A 15,696-nucleotide genomic window follows, 5' to 3' on the forward strand; every position below is an offset into this window, starting at 1 on the left:
ACAACCTTGGACGTCAAGGAGGTGAATGTAGAGGACACTAGGACAACTGGAGACCACAGGATTAGACTGGTGCTGATTACAAAGTTGAGTTAAGGGCCAATGTGAGCACAAGAACAAATGAATAGACACGGCCCATCAACAAGTTTAGGCCCAGTTGTGCTGCTCCAGACATGCAGTTGTAGGTCTTAGGTCTTTGTGGGAGGCAGCCTGCTGTCCTGCAGACAAAATAAAAACCCTCCCAACAAGGGGCAATGGCTTTGTCAGCAGGAGAGCATCTCCACACTGGCCCACTTTTTGGTGGTAACACTTGTGTCAGTCGGGGGGATTTTTTCACACCCTGATCCGCACACGTTTTATCGCTGAAAGGGCAAACGGAGCCTTAGATGCAGGTTTCTAAGTCAAAGGAATGAAGTTCTGTCTCGGCTTTCCATAAGGACGTTGCCTACAGTGGCATATGGTCCATGAATGACTGCGACTAGCACATCTCTCCAGTGGCCAAAGAGGCGGCACTAGATGAGAAGGGCTCTGAATTATTACAGAGAATTCTTTCCCCAGTGTCTGGCTGGTGGATCTCAAATGCTCGAGGTCTAACTGAGAGCCACATCTGGGGTCAGAAAGGAATGTTTCCCTGGTCAGATTGACAGAAACCCTAAGGGAGGAGGGGGCTGCCTTCCTCTGAAGCACACGGCAGGAGTCACTAGTTTAAATTAGGGATATGAAATTGGTAATCAGTGGGAGCGGGAGCAGCGCTCCAGCCCCACAGGGGTCTGCTGCAGAGCTGCCTCTGTCCAGGGGGAGGCAGGGTCTGCTGCAGACAGGTGCTGCTCTGGCGGAGGCTGGTAGCCACCTGCAGACCGGATCCCACTTTAATTGATTAACCGGTTAAATGTTAACCTAATGTTTTACCGGTTAAGTGATTAACCAGGATTTTACATCCCTAGTTTGAACTAGAGTAAATGGTAGATTCTCTGTAACTAGAAGTTTTTAAATTGATATTTCAGGTCTTCAGTACTTCAGTCGGAGGTTATGGGCCTATCTCAAGAGTGGGTAGGTAAAGTTTTGTGGCCTGTGATGTGCAGGTCAGACTAGATGATCTCAACAGTACCTTCTGGCCTTCAAGACTATGAGACAACCTATTGTCCAAGAGCAACAGAAACTGACCATTTCTCTATTCCGATCTCCAAAGTTCTGTTTCCCCCACCCTCAAAGATTCCTACCAAAACTGGCAGACTTTTTTTTTTTGTCAAAATAGTTTTCTGTCAGAAAATGCCATTTTGGTAAAAGCAATTTTTAAACAATTGTACCAATTTACAACAAAATTTCATTTTGAAACAAATAGAAAAAAATTTAGAAATGTCAAAATGTTCTTTTTTGATATTTCTGGAGTGAAATCTTTGGATTTGTTTTTTTTTTTTTTTGTTTCAAAGTGACTTTTCATTTCAGAATGTACTTTATGTATTTTTGAAAGGTCAAAATCCATACAGTCCAAATTTACTGAAATTAAACATTTTGATTTACTCCAACAATGTATTTTTAAAAATGTCATGGGGAGGAGAGGGGATTTAAAAAAAAAATCCCAAATCAGGACCATTGTTCCAAAAGTTCAACATTTTAGGCAAAACAGTTTCCAAACCAGCTCTCGTTCTGAATGCCTGAAGTCACAAAACATCTCAGCACACTTCTCATATGAGCAGGGGGCAAGATGACTAATGGAGATTATCTTGGCTAAATTCAAGTCTGAGTTATTTATTCCATTAATTCTTCTGCAGTTTCAACTGCCTTACTTTTCACACACACCCTAAAAATTACATACAACATCACTGCCCTATTCCACTCCTGCAACAGCTGCATTTCTGTGATGGGGAAGGTGATTTCTGTCCAGTTCCTTAAAGAGACTGATATGCAGATTTTTCTTAAAAGCAACAGGGGCCCACACCAAGTTTTAAACACTGTTATAAATTTTCTTACCATAAATTTTGCTAGGTATGCTCTTAAACACAGCAATGAGTTCAGCATTGTAGCCTACTTCCACCTGGAATCGGTCTTCTCTGTGTTTCACACACCTTCCTGTGATAACACGGTGTGCTTTTCTTTGACCGGATGCCTCCAAGGTAGAGCCCACACCACCAGAACTGGCCACCTTCTGCATCTTACCCTCCTTCAACGGAGTGAGTGACTGCACCGTACCACAGAACCGTGAGATGCTACCACCGTCCTTTCTGGCGGCTTTCCCTGCATTTGTTGACATTTCGGAATCACTCGAGGTAGCGCCGCTCGATAGCGGCAGGTATTTAATGCCAACATGTCCACTGGCAGATTTGTTTAGACTTTGCAAACCTTTAACATCACCTGGGTGCTCATTAGCAGTTAATTTCGGATGAGACGTTTCTGTCGGTTTTTTGAATGCTGGGTGGACCTGGGGTGGTTCAGCACCTGAATAACTTTGAGGGCAATAAGTCAAAGAATTCTCGACTATCGAGAGGTACTGCTTAGTGCTGCACATTTGACTCTGTGACCCTCGGCCTGAGTCCTCCGAACAGTTCTCCTGTTGCATGCTGCATGAACCAGAGGTCTGCTGGGGTGGGTTAAGGTGATTATTTCCTTTCTGAACATAGCTCGTCTGTGCCACATGGCTGCTGAGATTCTGCTGGTGCTGGCTAATGAACCGAACATGATTGTTTTCTTGTTTCAAACACTGATGTTCCAGGTTTCCTCGATAGTTTGGATTCTGCTGGTTGGATTGTTGGCTTATGAGCCCACTAGGCCCTCCTTGCTGGGCTGCTAGTCTCTCCGCTCTCCTAGCCAAGGCCTTCTGCCTATTCGCCTCAATTTTTCTTTTCTGTTCTTCTGTAAGGCCAGATGACATCTTCCGCAATTCAAATGATCGTTCTGAAATCTGTGTGTTGAATGCAAGTGAAGAATCCAAGTGTTCCTTTTACAGGATTGCAGGCGAACCTAAAAAACCCACAAAACAAAGATGACTAATAAATGGTAACCACATGCATGAAAAGCTTTTTTGGGGGGGGATGAAATGGTGCCACTGGCACCTAGACTTTAGAGTGACAGGTGCTGTACAAAAACTGAAAACAAAAGTAGGGCAACAGCATGGCAAGTCATATGCAGAGTGGGCAACCATAAAGACACTTGCCTTTGGGGGCCTGCACCCTAGACCTTGCTAAAGCACAGGGGGGAGAAGAGGGGAGAGAAATAACAAAACCATCCCCCATCACTGCAACCGCCAAAGTCTTCCCACAATCCCACCGAGATGTGAGCACATGCTGGAAATTCAACTGAGGCAATGCACACGACCTCCCACGGGGCCCTGACCAACACAGGGCCAGCCCTAGGTGGATGCAACCAGACACACTGACTGAAAAAGATCTCTCATCCAGGTAACTAGCCTAGAAATCAAGGACTCCCCTTGTATGATCACACTTCGTCCTTCCTGCTCAGCCTCTTGCCACAAGTGGTAAACAGGCAGCGAGCCCCAGAATCCCTGGCATAAGGCAAGGGGTCCCCTCCTGCCTTGGGAAGTTTACAGTCCAGCACCAAAGCCATTCCCGGACGCTATGGGTAGCAATCCAGCCCCCTCCTCTGGAAAATTCAATGGCGAGGGATCATGCACCCACCCTCTCCCAGATACTGGGACTCAGCCACCCCCCCAGCCCTCCTAGATACTGGGGCTCACCCCCTCACCCATTGGGGCTCACTCCCCCAACCCCCCTCAACTGGGGCTCAGCCCCCCCTCCCAGCCACTGGGGCTCACTCCCCCACCACCCCTCAACTGGGGTTCAGCCCCCCTCCCAGCCACTGGGGCTCAGCCCCCCCCCCCCCTCACCCCCCCCCTCCCAGCCACTGGGGCTCAGCCCCCCCCCCTCCCAGCCCCCCCCCCCCCACTGGGGCTCAGCCCCCCCCCCCACCCCTCAACTGGGGCTCAGCCCCCCCTCCCAGCCACTGGGGCTCAGCCCCCCCCCCCCACCCCTCAACTGGGGCTCAGCCCCCCCTCCCAGCCACTGGGGCTCAGCCCCCCCCACCCCTCAACTGGGGCTCAGCCCCCCCTCCCAGCCACTGGGGCTCAGCCCCCCCACCCCTCAACTGGGGCTCAGCCCCCCCTCCCAGCCACTGGGGCTCAGCCCCCCCCACCCCTCAACTGGGGCTCAGCCCCCCCCACCCCTCAACTGGGGCTCAGCCCCCCTCCCCCTCCCAGCCACTGGGGCTCAGCCCCCCCCACCCCTCAACTGGGGCTCAGCCCCCCCTCCCAGCCACTGGGGCTCAGCCCCCCCCCCCTCAACTGGGGCTCAGCCCCGCCTCCCAGCCACTGGGGCTCAGCCCCCCCCACCCCTCAACTGGGGCTCAGCCCCCCCCCGGCTCACCCGCAACGCACCGGCGTGGCGTGGCCGAGAGGGGCCGCGGCCCGCTCCCAAAGCCAGGAGCGCGCCTATGTCCGGACTACAACTCCCAGCAGCCATCGCTCCGCCGGGGCGGGCGATAGGCCGGCGGAGCGCGCGTTGCACGCCGGGATGTGTAGTCCCATTGCACCGTGGGAGCTGTAGTCTCCCGGGGCCCCCCATCAGTAGCCCTTGTGAGTCTGATCGTGGCTACGCCTTGGGCGGGGGAGGGGCAGCCGGACCCCTGGGTTCCCCGCCGGGCTCTGCCCCCTGGTCCCTCCGTGCCTCAGTTTCCCCAATATGGCATAGTTCATACTAGCATGAACGGTGCGTAGTTGGGTGTGTTAGGGGCTGTGCCTTCCTCCCCCACCTGCCCAGTGTGTGCAATGTGCTAGCCACAGGCGGGCAACCTGCGGCCCACCCGGAGACCTCCTGTTCACTGTTGCACACTCACACAGGGCTGCCGGATGCTGCTCGGTTCCACCCACGTAGGACTGTACTCACTTGTGCAAAGCACGCGTGAAGCAAGGTGCGGGCTGGTTGCACACAACACTGACCGGCAGCCGTGCGCTCCCTCTGCGCCCCATCAAAGCGCTGCTACGGTTCAGTCCGCACCCCCTGCAAACTCCAGGTACACACGTGCAGCCAGTAAAAATTCCCTATCCCAGGTGACCGTCTTGGTTACGACAATCTTGCAGCCTGAGTTGAGGGAGGGCCCTTCGTGCGGCCCACTCACTAGCCTAGGTTGCCCCTCGCTGCCCTAGTGCAAACACGAAAGTGACAGGTTACCTCCCTGCATTGTCACTTAGATTGTAACATTTCCAGGGCGGCGGGGAGCGGGGGGGGGGGGGGGGGCAGAGGCAGGAAAGGCAATCGGGGGTTTGCAAGCTTTGGAAATGTTACCATCTAGGAGACCAGGCGGAGGAGGGAAGATCTTTTATTAGACCAGCTTCTGTGGGTGAGAGAGACAAGCTTTCAAGCTACACAGAGCTTGTCTCAGGTTTTCTTCCGGAGCTCACCCAGACTGCTTGGGCAGACAGCTACTGAAGAAGAGCTCTGTGTATCTGCCAAGCTTGTCTCTCTCGTCAAAAGAATTTGGGTTCAGTAAAAGATATTTCCTCGCCCTCCTTGTATTTCTCATACGCTAGACCAACGCACCTATGACAATGCTGCAAATTCCAATTTAGAGCAAAGAAAATTCCTAGGAGCGCACCCTGATCCTTCAAGGTCGAGCATCCTCTGTCAACCTGTACACTCATGCATGTGCCAAGACATGTGGTAAGGAATCATAGAACCATAGAGCTGGAAGAGACCTCAGGAGGTCATCAAGTCCAGCCCCCTGCCCAAGGCAGGACCAATCCCAACTAAATCAACCCAGCCAGGGCTTTGTCAAGCCGGGACTTAAAAACCTCTAGGGATGGAGTTTCCACCCCCTCCCTAGGGAACCCAGCCCAGCGCTTCCCCACCCTCCTAGGGAAATAGTTTTTCCTAATATCCAACCTAGACCTCCCCCACTGTAACTTGAGACCATTGCTCCTTGTTCTGCCATCTGTCACTACTGAGAACAGCCTCTCTCCATCCTCTTTGGAACCTCCCTTCAGGAAGTTGAAGGCTGCTCTCAAATCCTCCCTCACTCTTCGCTTCTGCAGAATAAGGAAGAGAGAGAACAGTGTAGGAATACAGGAAGGGAAGCAGAAGGACACAGAGAGAAACTCACACCGGAGAGGAGATAAAAGGGAGTCTGTATCCCAGCGTGAAGCACTGAACCCGTTCAATCAGGAGTGAATTCAGGAAAATCCCCTGGCCTGCACTATGCAGGAGGGCTTAGGCTAGGTCTAGAATGGCAGAGAACGTCGATGCAAGATAATTCATGGAGCTGGAGTTGTGTATCTTGCACCGATTTTCTGGGGCAGCCCCACAGCAGGAGGTTGACGGGAGAGACTTCTCTGCAGGGAGTACCAAGGTCGATGGGGGCCCCTTCAGCGTTCAACTTAGAGGTCCTTACCAGACCTGCTAAATCGAACGCTGAAAAATTGACCTCCAAAGCGTAGATTTTCCCAGAAATGTAGATGTGGCATAATTAGACGATCTCATTGGTCCCTTCTGACCTTAGAACCATGGAGAGCAAAAGTAAGGAAGTTGGGAAAATATTGGATGTCAAATAAAGGATTTCCAGTGTGAAAAAGTGGAGAAACACTGTTTCATTGTATTCCTTATACAAGAGAACGCCTGGAAGCAATTCCTGTTGGAGGACTGGACTGAGTGAGGATACCCATGCTGAATAGCCAGTGTTATGTTCTCTTAACAGGAGTAATGCAGGCCTATAATCTGAGAACTACACTAAGCCCTGGTCTACGTTAGGACGTTATTTTGAAATAACCCTCCTTAGGTTGAATTTATAAATGGTGCATCCACACTGCCAAGCTCATTATTTCGAAATAACGGGCTGCTTAATTTAAAATCTGGATTCCTGCTTCCCTCGGGGAATAACACTAATTTTGAAATACTTTTTCAATATAGCGGTAGTGTGGATGCTCCGGTACCGTTATTTCGAAATAACTACTTCCCAGAGTCATTTGAACTAATTACTCTTTAAGTTGAGGTAGCGCGTCCACATTAACGGAGCCTGCCTAGGACTCGTTTCGAGGTTTCTCCGTAGTGGGGACATGCTAGTTTGATTTTGTTATTTCGGGAGTTATTACATCAATGTTAGATAATCTGAAATAGTTTCCTAGTGTAGACATGCCCTAAATGGAGCCTCCGCCCCTTCCCACCATGGGAATTGTCCATGTCCCCTTGTGCTGAGCGTGGAGCTCTTGATCCATCATGTTTCCATGAGCAGTTTTCTCCCACCAGACAGGCCCACAGGACGGGGGAAGAGAAGCCAGCTGGCAGTGTTATAAATTATTATGGTTTGTTTGTTCATCTCTCTACTCGTTATTAAAAGGTTATCCTTAAATTACTTCTTGATTAAAAAGCAGTGGCCATCATTAGTCAGGGGCTCATCAGCTGGAAAAAGAGCAAGGAAGTCAAGAACAGTAAGGTGCAACATGACAAATAACAGAAGCCATGGAAGTTCACAGATCCGTTTGGCACAGCGTGCACACACACACCCTCCTCTGCACAAACCTAAATGCACTGTACACTATTCACGATCCCTTCGAGAACACACATGGAATATCTATGCGCACACACAACCCCACAGTGGCTCACCTTTCTGCCTGCACATGTTTACTTACACACAGACACATGTGCACACATGCATACATGCCTGAATATGTACTTGTTCACACACCTACCCCCGGCCGCCCTTTTCCATTTAAAAATGCCCCCTCCCCCTGCATCTCACCTGCAGCTTTAGAGAACACAGGCATTGAGTTGTGATTGTTTTATGGGTATCATGTTAAAAAATACAGCGCTAGTGAATATGCCCTAAAAGATCGCATGGCCACCAGGTGACACAACCCACATCCGATCAGTGCCCCGTGCTCAGAAGAGGCATAGGAAACAGAGGAGGAAGAGTTGGTACCTGCTTTCCAGTTCCTTGGACTAGATGGAGTGGGTCATGTGGGGTACTTTGTCTGAATTGGGAATTCTCCTGTTATCTTTATTGGTCTCAGTGAAACATTCCTGGGGCTGCTCTGTAATCCTCGCCTGGACACTTAATAGGAGCAGCAGCCTTGTTTCTTCCCAGCAGTAGGAGACGTTCCCATGCCACTCAGTGATGAAGACGGCTGGCACCACTGCAGGAAACAGACTAGCTGCACAGGGGTGTGGTTGGCTGGAGACACCACTAGCAGCTGGGTTCTCGATGCATTTGTCCCTCTCAGGAGTGAGATACCAGCCAAGAATATGTGAAAATATGGCCAACAGGAATTGCATTTTCCCTATGCCCAGTTTTTTCCAGGCCACAGAATGACTCCTCTCCTCTCCACAAGGCTAGGATGCCCTCCCCTCGATTTGAGCCATGGAGGATTGCTGTTGCAAGGTGCACTGGAACTAAGATGATTTGCATTTCTTAGTTACACCTATTACTTTTCAGGAAGAACGGCATTGCGCAAGAGGGTTTTCCTTGCGCAAGAAGGGGCAGAGTAGATGCTCCTTCTTGCGCAAGAGCCTCATCTGAAAAAAATGGTGGCTCATTAGGTATGCAAATGAGGCTCGGCGATATTCCACACTTAGCCTTATTTGCATATTACTCGCGCAAGAAGCCGCGAGTGTAGACATAGCCTAGGTGTGTGGGTTACAACAGCAGCATGCTACAAATAGCTGTGTGGACGTTGCCACAGTGCCGGATGCTCTGGCTATCTTCCCGAGCTTACTGCTCCGAACTCCAGGGGCTAGCCAGAGCTGTAGCATCCACAGAGCTATTTTTAGCCTGCTAGTGCAAAGCCCTGCTAATACAAGTCTGCCTGCCCAGGTTAGAAGCCTTGTTCCCATCTGCAATGTAGAGATACCCAAAGAGGCCTGAAGGGAGGTTCCAAAGAGGATGGAGAGAGGCTGTTCTCAGTGGTGGCAGATGGCAGAACGAGGAGCAATGGTCTCAAGTTGCAGTGGGGGAGGTGTAGGTTGGATATTAGGAAAAACTATTTCCCTAGGAGGGTGGGGAAGCGCTGGGATGGGTTCCCTAGGGAGGGGGTGGAATCTCCATCCCTAATGGTTTTTAAGTCCTAGCTTGACAACCCAACCTGGCTGGGTTGATTTCGTTCGGATTGGTCCTGCCGTGGGCAGGAGGCTGGACTTGATGACCTCCTGAGGTCTCGGCCAGACCTAGGATTCTATGACTGACAACCTCAGAGGGCCAATCCCGGGTGACAGTACCATATAAATGCCATGTTTTTTATAAGCAGCAGAGTATATCTGCAATATGAAGTTAGTTATGTATTTGTTTATGGTACTTTAGCTTCTCATGTGGAGCATAATCAATCTGATTCTGACCCGCCACTGAGTAGCAGCTACAAAGGTGCTGTTTCGAAATATGACTACAGAAACCAGATGCTTGTCGAGTTAAATAAGGAATTTAATTACCCGGCGTTCGATCTTGTTTTCGGCAATATGATGACAAATCACATCTTAATAAAAATAACATTGGGGGAAGCACAATTCTGGTGCTTCAGGAAATGAAAAACAGCATAAGTTACAGGCCAGCTAAGTCAATCTCATTCTGAAGTCAGACATGGATGCAAAGAGGCTTCAGCAAAATGAACCTTGAATGGTTCAAAAGATTTACGGCTACTTCAGGTTTTAGAAGGCATGGCGGGGGAGGGAGAGTGCGCAGAATAGCTCAGGGGATGGGTAATGTGATAGATGCTGTTATTTTATTCCTGTAAGCGCGCGTGGCTTTCTACAGACAAATAAAAGGTTGGTGCCTTCTGCAGACTGTTTACGCTCCGTGAAGGACATTAGATGTTGGACATCAGAGAAGGGGTTGTCCCTGGCAGAGGGGGAAATGGCTGTATCAAATGGTGAACTCCATTTTGTAGTGTGACCTCCATTTTGTAGTATGTGCGGAAGCCAGCCACAGGGCAGCCTTTTCCACTGCGTTACGGATACCCCCGGGAAAGGAGCGTGACATCTCACTGCAGGTCTGCCATGGAGAAGCCATGAGGACTACAGTGTCGGGCTACCCGCTTTGAATGATTCTCGGCTCCTGACACGCTCCTGGGACAATGGGTTTTCTGATTGGCGAGGGGGCTGAGATGTTCCAACTGAGCCTGGCCTTGAAACACGGAGGCTACGTCTACACTGGCATGATTGTCCGAAAATGCTTTTAACGGAAAAGTTTTCCGTTAAAAGCATTTTCGGAAAAGCACGTCTAGATTGGCAGGATGCTTTTCCACATAAGCACTTTTTGCGGAAAAGCGTCCGTGGCCAATCTAGACACGGTTTTCCGCAGAAAAGCCCCGATTGCCATTTTCGCGATTGGGGCTTTTTTGCGGAAAAACAGGACTGTGCTGTTTACACTGGCCCTCTTGCGCAAATGATTTGCGCAAGAGGGCTTTTGCCTGAACGGGAGCAGCACAGTATTTCATGAGATCTTACATGAGATCGTCAGCACAGTATTTCAACAATCTTACATGAGATTGTCAGTGTTCTTGCGGAAATTCAAACGGCCAGTGTAGACAGCTGGCAAGTTTTTCCGTAAAATCAGATGATTTTGCGGAAAAACTTGCCAGTCTAGACACAGCCGGACAGTCCCCAGAATCACAGGGGGGTGGAATCAGATACAGGGAAGGAGATGTCTTGGGCCTTTTGTTATTTGTTAGAGAGTTGTAACTCTCAAATGTTTTTGAGAGTGATGTGGTAGTGGGTAAGAAATTCCTTTGCTTGGCCTGTGTTCCTTACTTTCCTAATATGTGTCCCCAATGGGTTAAGGGAGAAGACCAAAGCCTCAATGAACCTCAAAAAGGAGCATGTGCCCCTGACTGGGGGCCTGAGGAAGCGTAAGGCACTACTTTCAGGGCCGAGTGGCTGGACAGTGGAGTCACACCTCCCAAGGAAAGCGGTAGGCCCGCGGGCTGAGCCTGAGAACACGCTTACCAACCCAGAATTAGAAACCAGGACTGGTGGCTTCCCAGACCCAGCTGGCTTGGAAGCATATGGGACCTGGAAGCCAGATTCACTTGTAACAGACTGGTCTCTGTGCAGAAGGGTATAGAGCTAGGTTATAACAGAGGCACTGAAAGGACAAAGGTTGCAACAATAAAATAGGATGATTATTCCTTTTTCCAAAAGGAATATAGGAAATGCTATACCAAACCAGCATTCCAGCACTCTCCTTATCCTATCAGCCGCACTGGCCTGTATCAGATGTTCAAGAAGAAGACACAAAAAACCCAAACCAGCAGTGAACAATATTTAAGAATCATAGTTGATGTTTCTTCCTAATCCTATCAGTTAGTAGTTGGTTTATGCCTTGAAAATATCTATCCCTAATACAGTAGACTTCCGATAATCCGGAACCTATGGGACCTAGGTGGTGCCGGATTATCAGATATGCCGGACTATCAGGAGGTACTATAAGCTGGTTATGTATATACTGTATATAAAGTGTTCTTAACCCTTTTTATTGTACATACTATATACAGTATACTGTCATGTTTTAGTTTTGTTAAGCCTTTTTTACCCTTTTTGCTCAGTTCAGCTGCTGCCCCTGTTACCTTGTGACTCATTTTTTGCCGAAGCTCACTCACTAGGCTCTTGCCATTTTGATGCCGGACTATCAGGAGTGCTGGACTATTGGATGCCGGACTATTGGAGTTTTACTGTACTTTCAATAATGTCTAATGCAATTGTGGGTGGTCCCATTATCTATATAAATATCTACTTCTTTTTTGACTTCTACTAAGCTATGGGCTTCAGTGATATCTTGTGGCAATGAGTTCCACTGGTTACTTGTGTGGTATAAAAATAATTCCTTATTATGGCATTAAAATGTGTTGCCTTTCAATTGAACCTGCTAGTTTTTGTGGTAAGTGTGTGGGGTGAATGTTATTATCCATTGGTATTACCAATGCTTTTTTTGTGACCTATTTTCCCCTCTCACTGGAATTAAATGGTATTCCCCTCTGGCATACCAGCACCTATTTCCTGTGACGGCTTGGCTCCCGATGCCCAGGACATGTGGCTCTTAAAGGGGCCGTGACTGCATTTCGTCTTACCCCCCCAGCGCAGTTTTTTTTTTTTGCTCAACAAGTTTTTGCCTTTTTTTTGCTCAACAGCTTTGAGCCTTACACAAAAAAGCACTGAGTATTACTGTAGTGCTTAGGTGCGCGAGACATGGACCAAGACCCTCATGGTGCTCAGCACAGTACATAGGGCAGCCCCTGCTCCAGAAAGCTTACAATGTAAGTATTAGACAGGAGACAACAGGTGGATACAGACAGACAGGGGAGCACAAGGAATGAATGAGCCACTATTGATCAGCATGACTGGTCTTATCACACCAGCCCATCAGCCCAACCACTATTCATTAGTATAGGGGCCATTCCAAAGGATAGTTTTATGGGGGAATTTGAAGAAGAACATTAAAGTGGTTTTGTGGAGGTAGAAGTACCTGCTGAATGTACCCATCTTTTTCATTCCCTTGTCCGGAGCATGTATATAAGTTTAGATATATACACCTGCAGCTTGTATGGGTTAATGCATTATAGGTTGAATCTCTCTAGTCCAGTACCCTTGGGACCTGACCCGAAAATTTGCCAAATTACAGGAGGTCAATATTGTCTAGCAGCATCACCAACACTTCCACTGCTTGCTGGGCTCTGAGAAGACATTTAGAGGTAAATTAGAGCTAAATAAAGCCCAGGACACTGAGAGCCAGGACTAGGGGCTGTAAACAAACTTTATGGGACCGTGGAAAACTTGGCCACACCCATGATAAGTAGACATCCAGCTCACTCAAATCATGCTGGACCACGGAAGTTACTGGACCAGAGTGTGCTGGACTAGAGAGGTTCCACCTGTATTTTGAGACATTGGTCTCCTTTATGAAGGAAAAAAATGGAGTGGAGCGGCCACTGTTGGGTAAGAAGCCTTTTGATTGCAGGTGGTTGGCTTACCGATGGCTCAGCATAGTGTTGGTTGGAAGCTATGTTCAGGTATGGGTGTGAAATGAACTAATGGGAGTCAGTTCACTTCCTAGTGGGCAGATGTCTACACCACGTCTCTAGTCTGATGGTAGAGAGAATGTCCTTTTCTAGGACTCCCAGGCACCCCTCTTTTAACAGCCAAAAATCCCCCCCTAAAAAACCCACACCCTATACAATTGGCTAAAAGGCAGGATTTCAGAGCTGGAAACTGACTTGGAAAAGACTGGATTTCCACTCTTTATCAGCAGGAAAAGAGGGTTGATATTTATTGATGTAGGAATGCTTAGCTCCAAAGTTGCATCTGGACTTTCGACACTTTACACTCAAATTTGAATAAAGATGCTAATTATCTTACCCATTACAAAGGTAGCTTCCCCAATTATCACCTCTAATATCATTAGCTCACAGACATTTACCTCCTCCCCATCCCCTGTCTGTTCTGAAATTTGATATGTCCTTTTCATATGTGTTCATTTTCTTAATTGTATCCTTTGGTATATATGGTTGTGACAATTTTCTTCCACTATTTGATCTGAGGAAGTGGGTCTGGCCCACGAAAGCTCATCATCTAATAAACCATCTTGTTAGTCTTTAAAGTGCTACACAGTCCTGTTTTTTGTTTCAGCTACACCAGACTAACACGGCTACATTTCTATCACTATTCTGGACTTTCCGTGAGCCTCTTATTTCTTTCGAATAGCTCAGACTTCTGGGTGCTAGCCAGCTACCTTCAGGGGTCAGGAAGAGCTCCATCCCCCATGAATTTGGAGAAAGAGTTGGTCTCCTTCCTCTGAAGCATCAGAGATGCCCACAGCTGGAGACTGGACATCAGGTGGCGGGGCCAGGGTGCTGAGGCAGCACTGAGTATTCTTTGTCTCGGGTATTTCACTGGCTAGTTCTTCTTACATGCCAGATTGCCATCTGTGGGGTCAGGAAAGGATTTTCTCCCAAGTCAAATTGGGAGTGAGTTGGGAGTCGGGGAAGAAAAACAGGTGTCACTTTTGGTGGTGGGCCACTGCTAGGGTTATCTGTGTGTATCTCACTCCATCATTTCCCGGTCTGTCCCTCCTGTTCTCTGTCTGTAGCGCTTCCCAGCCTGGCCTCCTGTGGGCTGTAATACTTGGTCTCATTTCGGGTGTTGGATTGATATGTGGCTGCTGGAGATCAAAATGATCTGGTCATCCCTTCTGGCCTTAAGCTCTATGATGATTGTCAATCTAGAGTCACTGCAGCATCAAGAATTTAATCATCTTCTCCAAAGGCACATAAGTGGGGTCGTGGCCCCAGTTTTCATAAGACTATGCCAGTTTTGATAAAGCTGGCCTCGCATGCTGGGAACAGTGGCTAGCTAGCGAGGGCCTAGTCCTGCAAATACTCATGTCAGTAACTTTACTCATGGCACGGTCAGTCCCAAAAGGTATTTGGAACCAGTGTGGCACCAGCAAGTCATGCGGTTGCATTGTGATTCCATCACAGTACATGATCTTGCAGAGATTGAAAGCATTGCCACTCACATTTATGATACCCAATGTAACATACTTAAACAATCATCAGGTGACACCATCATCTTGGAAGACAATGACTAAGCCCTCATCTGCCCTGCCCAAATTCTCCAGTACCAGAGCACATTTCAAGACCACGTGAAAAATCTCTCCAAGCGAATTAGCCTTGCTCTCCAGCTAACGACTGACGAATGTTCTGTACATCAGTGGAAGGGTAATTTCTCTTAAATGTTCCTAGATTTTATTTCTGGCCACAATCAATGTTCCGCTAATCTTTTCCATCCTTATGTGGATGGATAACATCCATGTGTGGAATAATATTACGGGCACCAAGGCATGTGCGAATGTGTACCATCTGTAGAAACAATAACAACAAAAACTAGCTGTGGTTACTCTGCTAATCAGTTGAGCAACACTGGGGTCTCTCCTGAGCGGTCGCACAAGCACACAGCTTACAGGGAACACTGGCCATGATGTCATGTGGTGTAAGTGAGCTCCTCATATGCAAAATGCATATAGACAACTGCACACTTTTTACAGATTTGCTACAATTTCATTAACTTACATAGACAAATCTCACTAGAACCAGCTGATATCTAAAAAGTAATTTCTTTGCCTATACCTGTTTCTCTGACAGGCAGAACTACTAGTGACAAACAAAATTGTAACAACCCCCCCCCCCCAAGCCATTTTCTGTTGTCTCACCTCCATCCCAGACTCACCCACAAAGTCGATGTGTTTCCAGAGCAGTTATCCTGCTACCTGGGAATAGTCATGATCAGAACGTGTTAGCGCTGCTTTGGGCGGTGGGAGGGGGAGGACAGCTTGTATGAATCAGATTAAGGTATTGACAGCTATTAAGCAACACTCATTCCAGGAATAAGCTTAGCTAAAGATAACACTGCTCACAAAAGGAAGGCATTTTGCATGTGCACCGTTATTTTTGCAAAGAGATGTCATGTACGTTGTGAGTGGTGAGTTGCCAAGGCTCAGTCTCTGGAGCAAAATACAGGCTTGCGTTGTGAATTATTTGATCTTGTAAAGAACAGATCAAGAAAACGCTCCGGGGTGTTTTGTGTGTGTGTGTACGTACGGTCTTCAAACTCTTTCCACTCTCAGGATGGTGGTTCAAATGGATCCCAGGTTCATGGCGGTTAGGTCCGTAAAAGGCTATTAGCCAGGGGATAAAATGGTGTCCCTGACCTCTGTTTGTCA

The 15,696-nt window shown here is 48.3% G+C and overlaps 1 protein-coding gene across 3 annotated transcripts in view; it reads right to left on the minus strand.

Annotated features, from left to right (window-relative positions):
* SMARCAL1 (SNF2 related chromatin remodeling annealing helicase 1) overlaps positions 1-4,487 on the minus strand; it is a 63,108-nt gene extending 58,621 nt beyond the window's left edge. For 2 of the 3 annotated variants that reach the window (XM_075933022.2, XM_075933020.2), the window contains exons 1-2: positions 4,374-4,487; positions 1,969-2,955 (exon numbers count right to left, since the gene is read on the minus strand). In XM_075933022.2, the coding sequence (XP_075789137.2) occupies positions 1,969-2,866 (898 nt within the window). In that variant the 5' untranslated portion in view covers positions 2,867-2,955; positions 4,374-4,487. The remainder of the gene's footprint in view (positions 1-1,968; positions 2,956-4,373) is intronic. The other variant, XM_075933021.2, reaches the window with a different exon arrangement.
* Between the last annotated feature and the right edge of the window lie 11,209 nt (positions 4,488-15,696).

This window comes from Pelodiscus sinensis, chromosome 7 (genome assembly GCF_052426305.1).
Source record: "Pelodiscus sinensis isolate ZL-2025 chromosome 7, ASM5242630v1, whole genome shotgun sequence".
NCBI classification, from domain to species: domain Eukaryota; kingdom Metazoa; phylum Chordata; order Testudines; family Trionychidae; genus Pelodiscus; species Pelodiscus sinensis.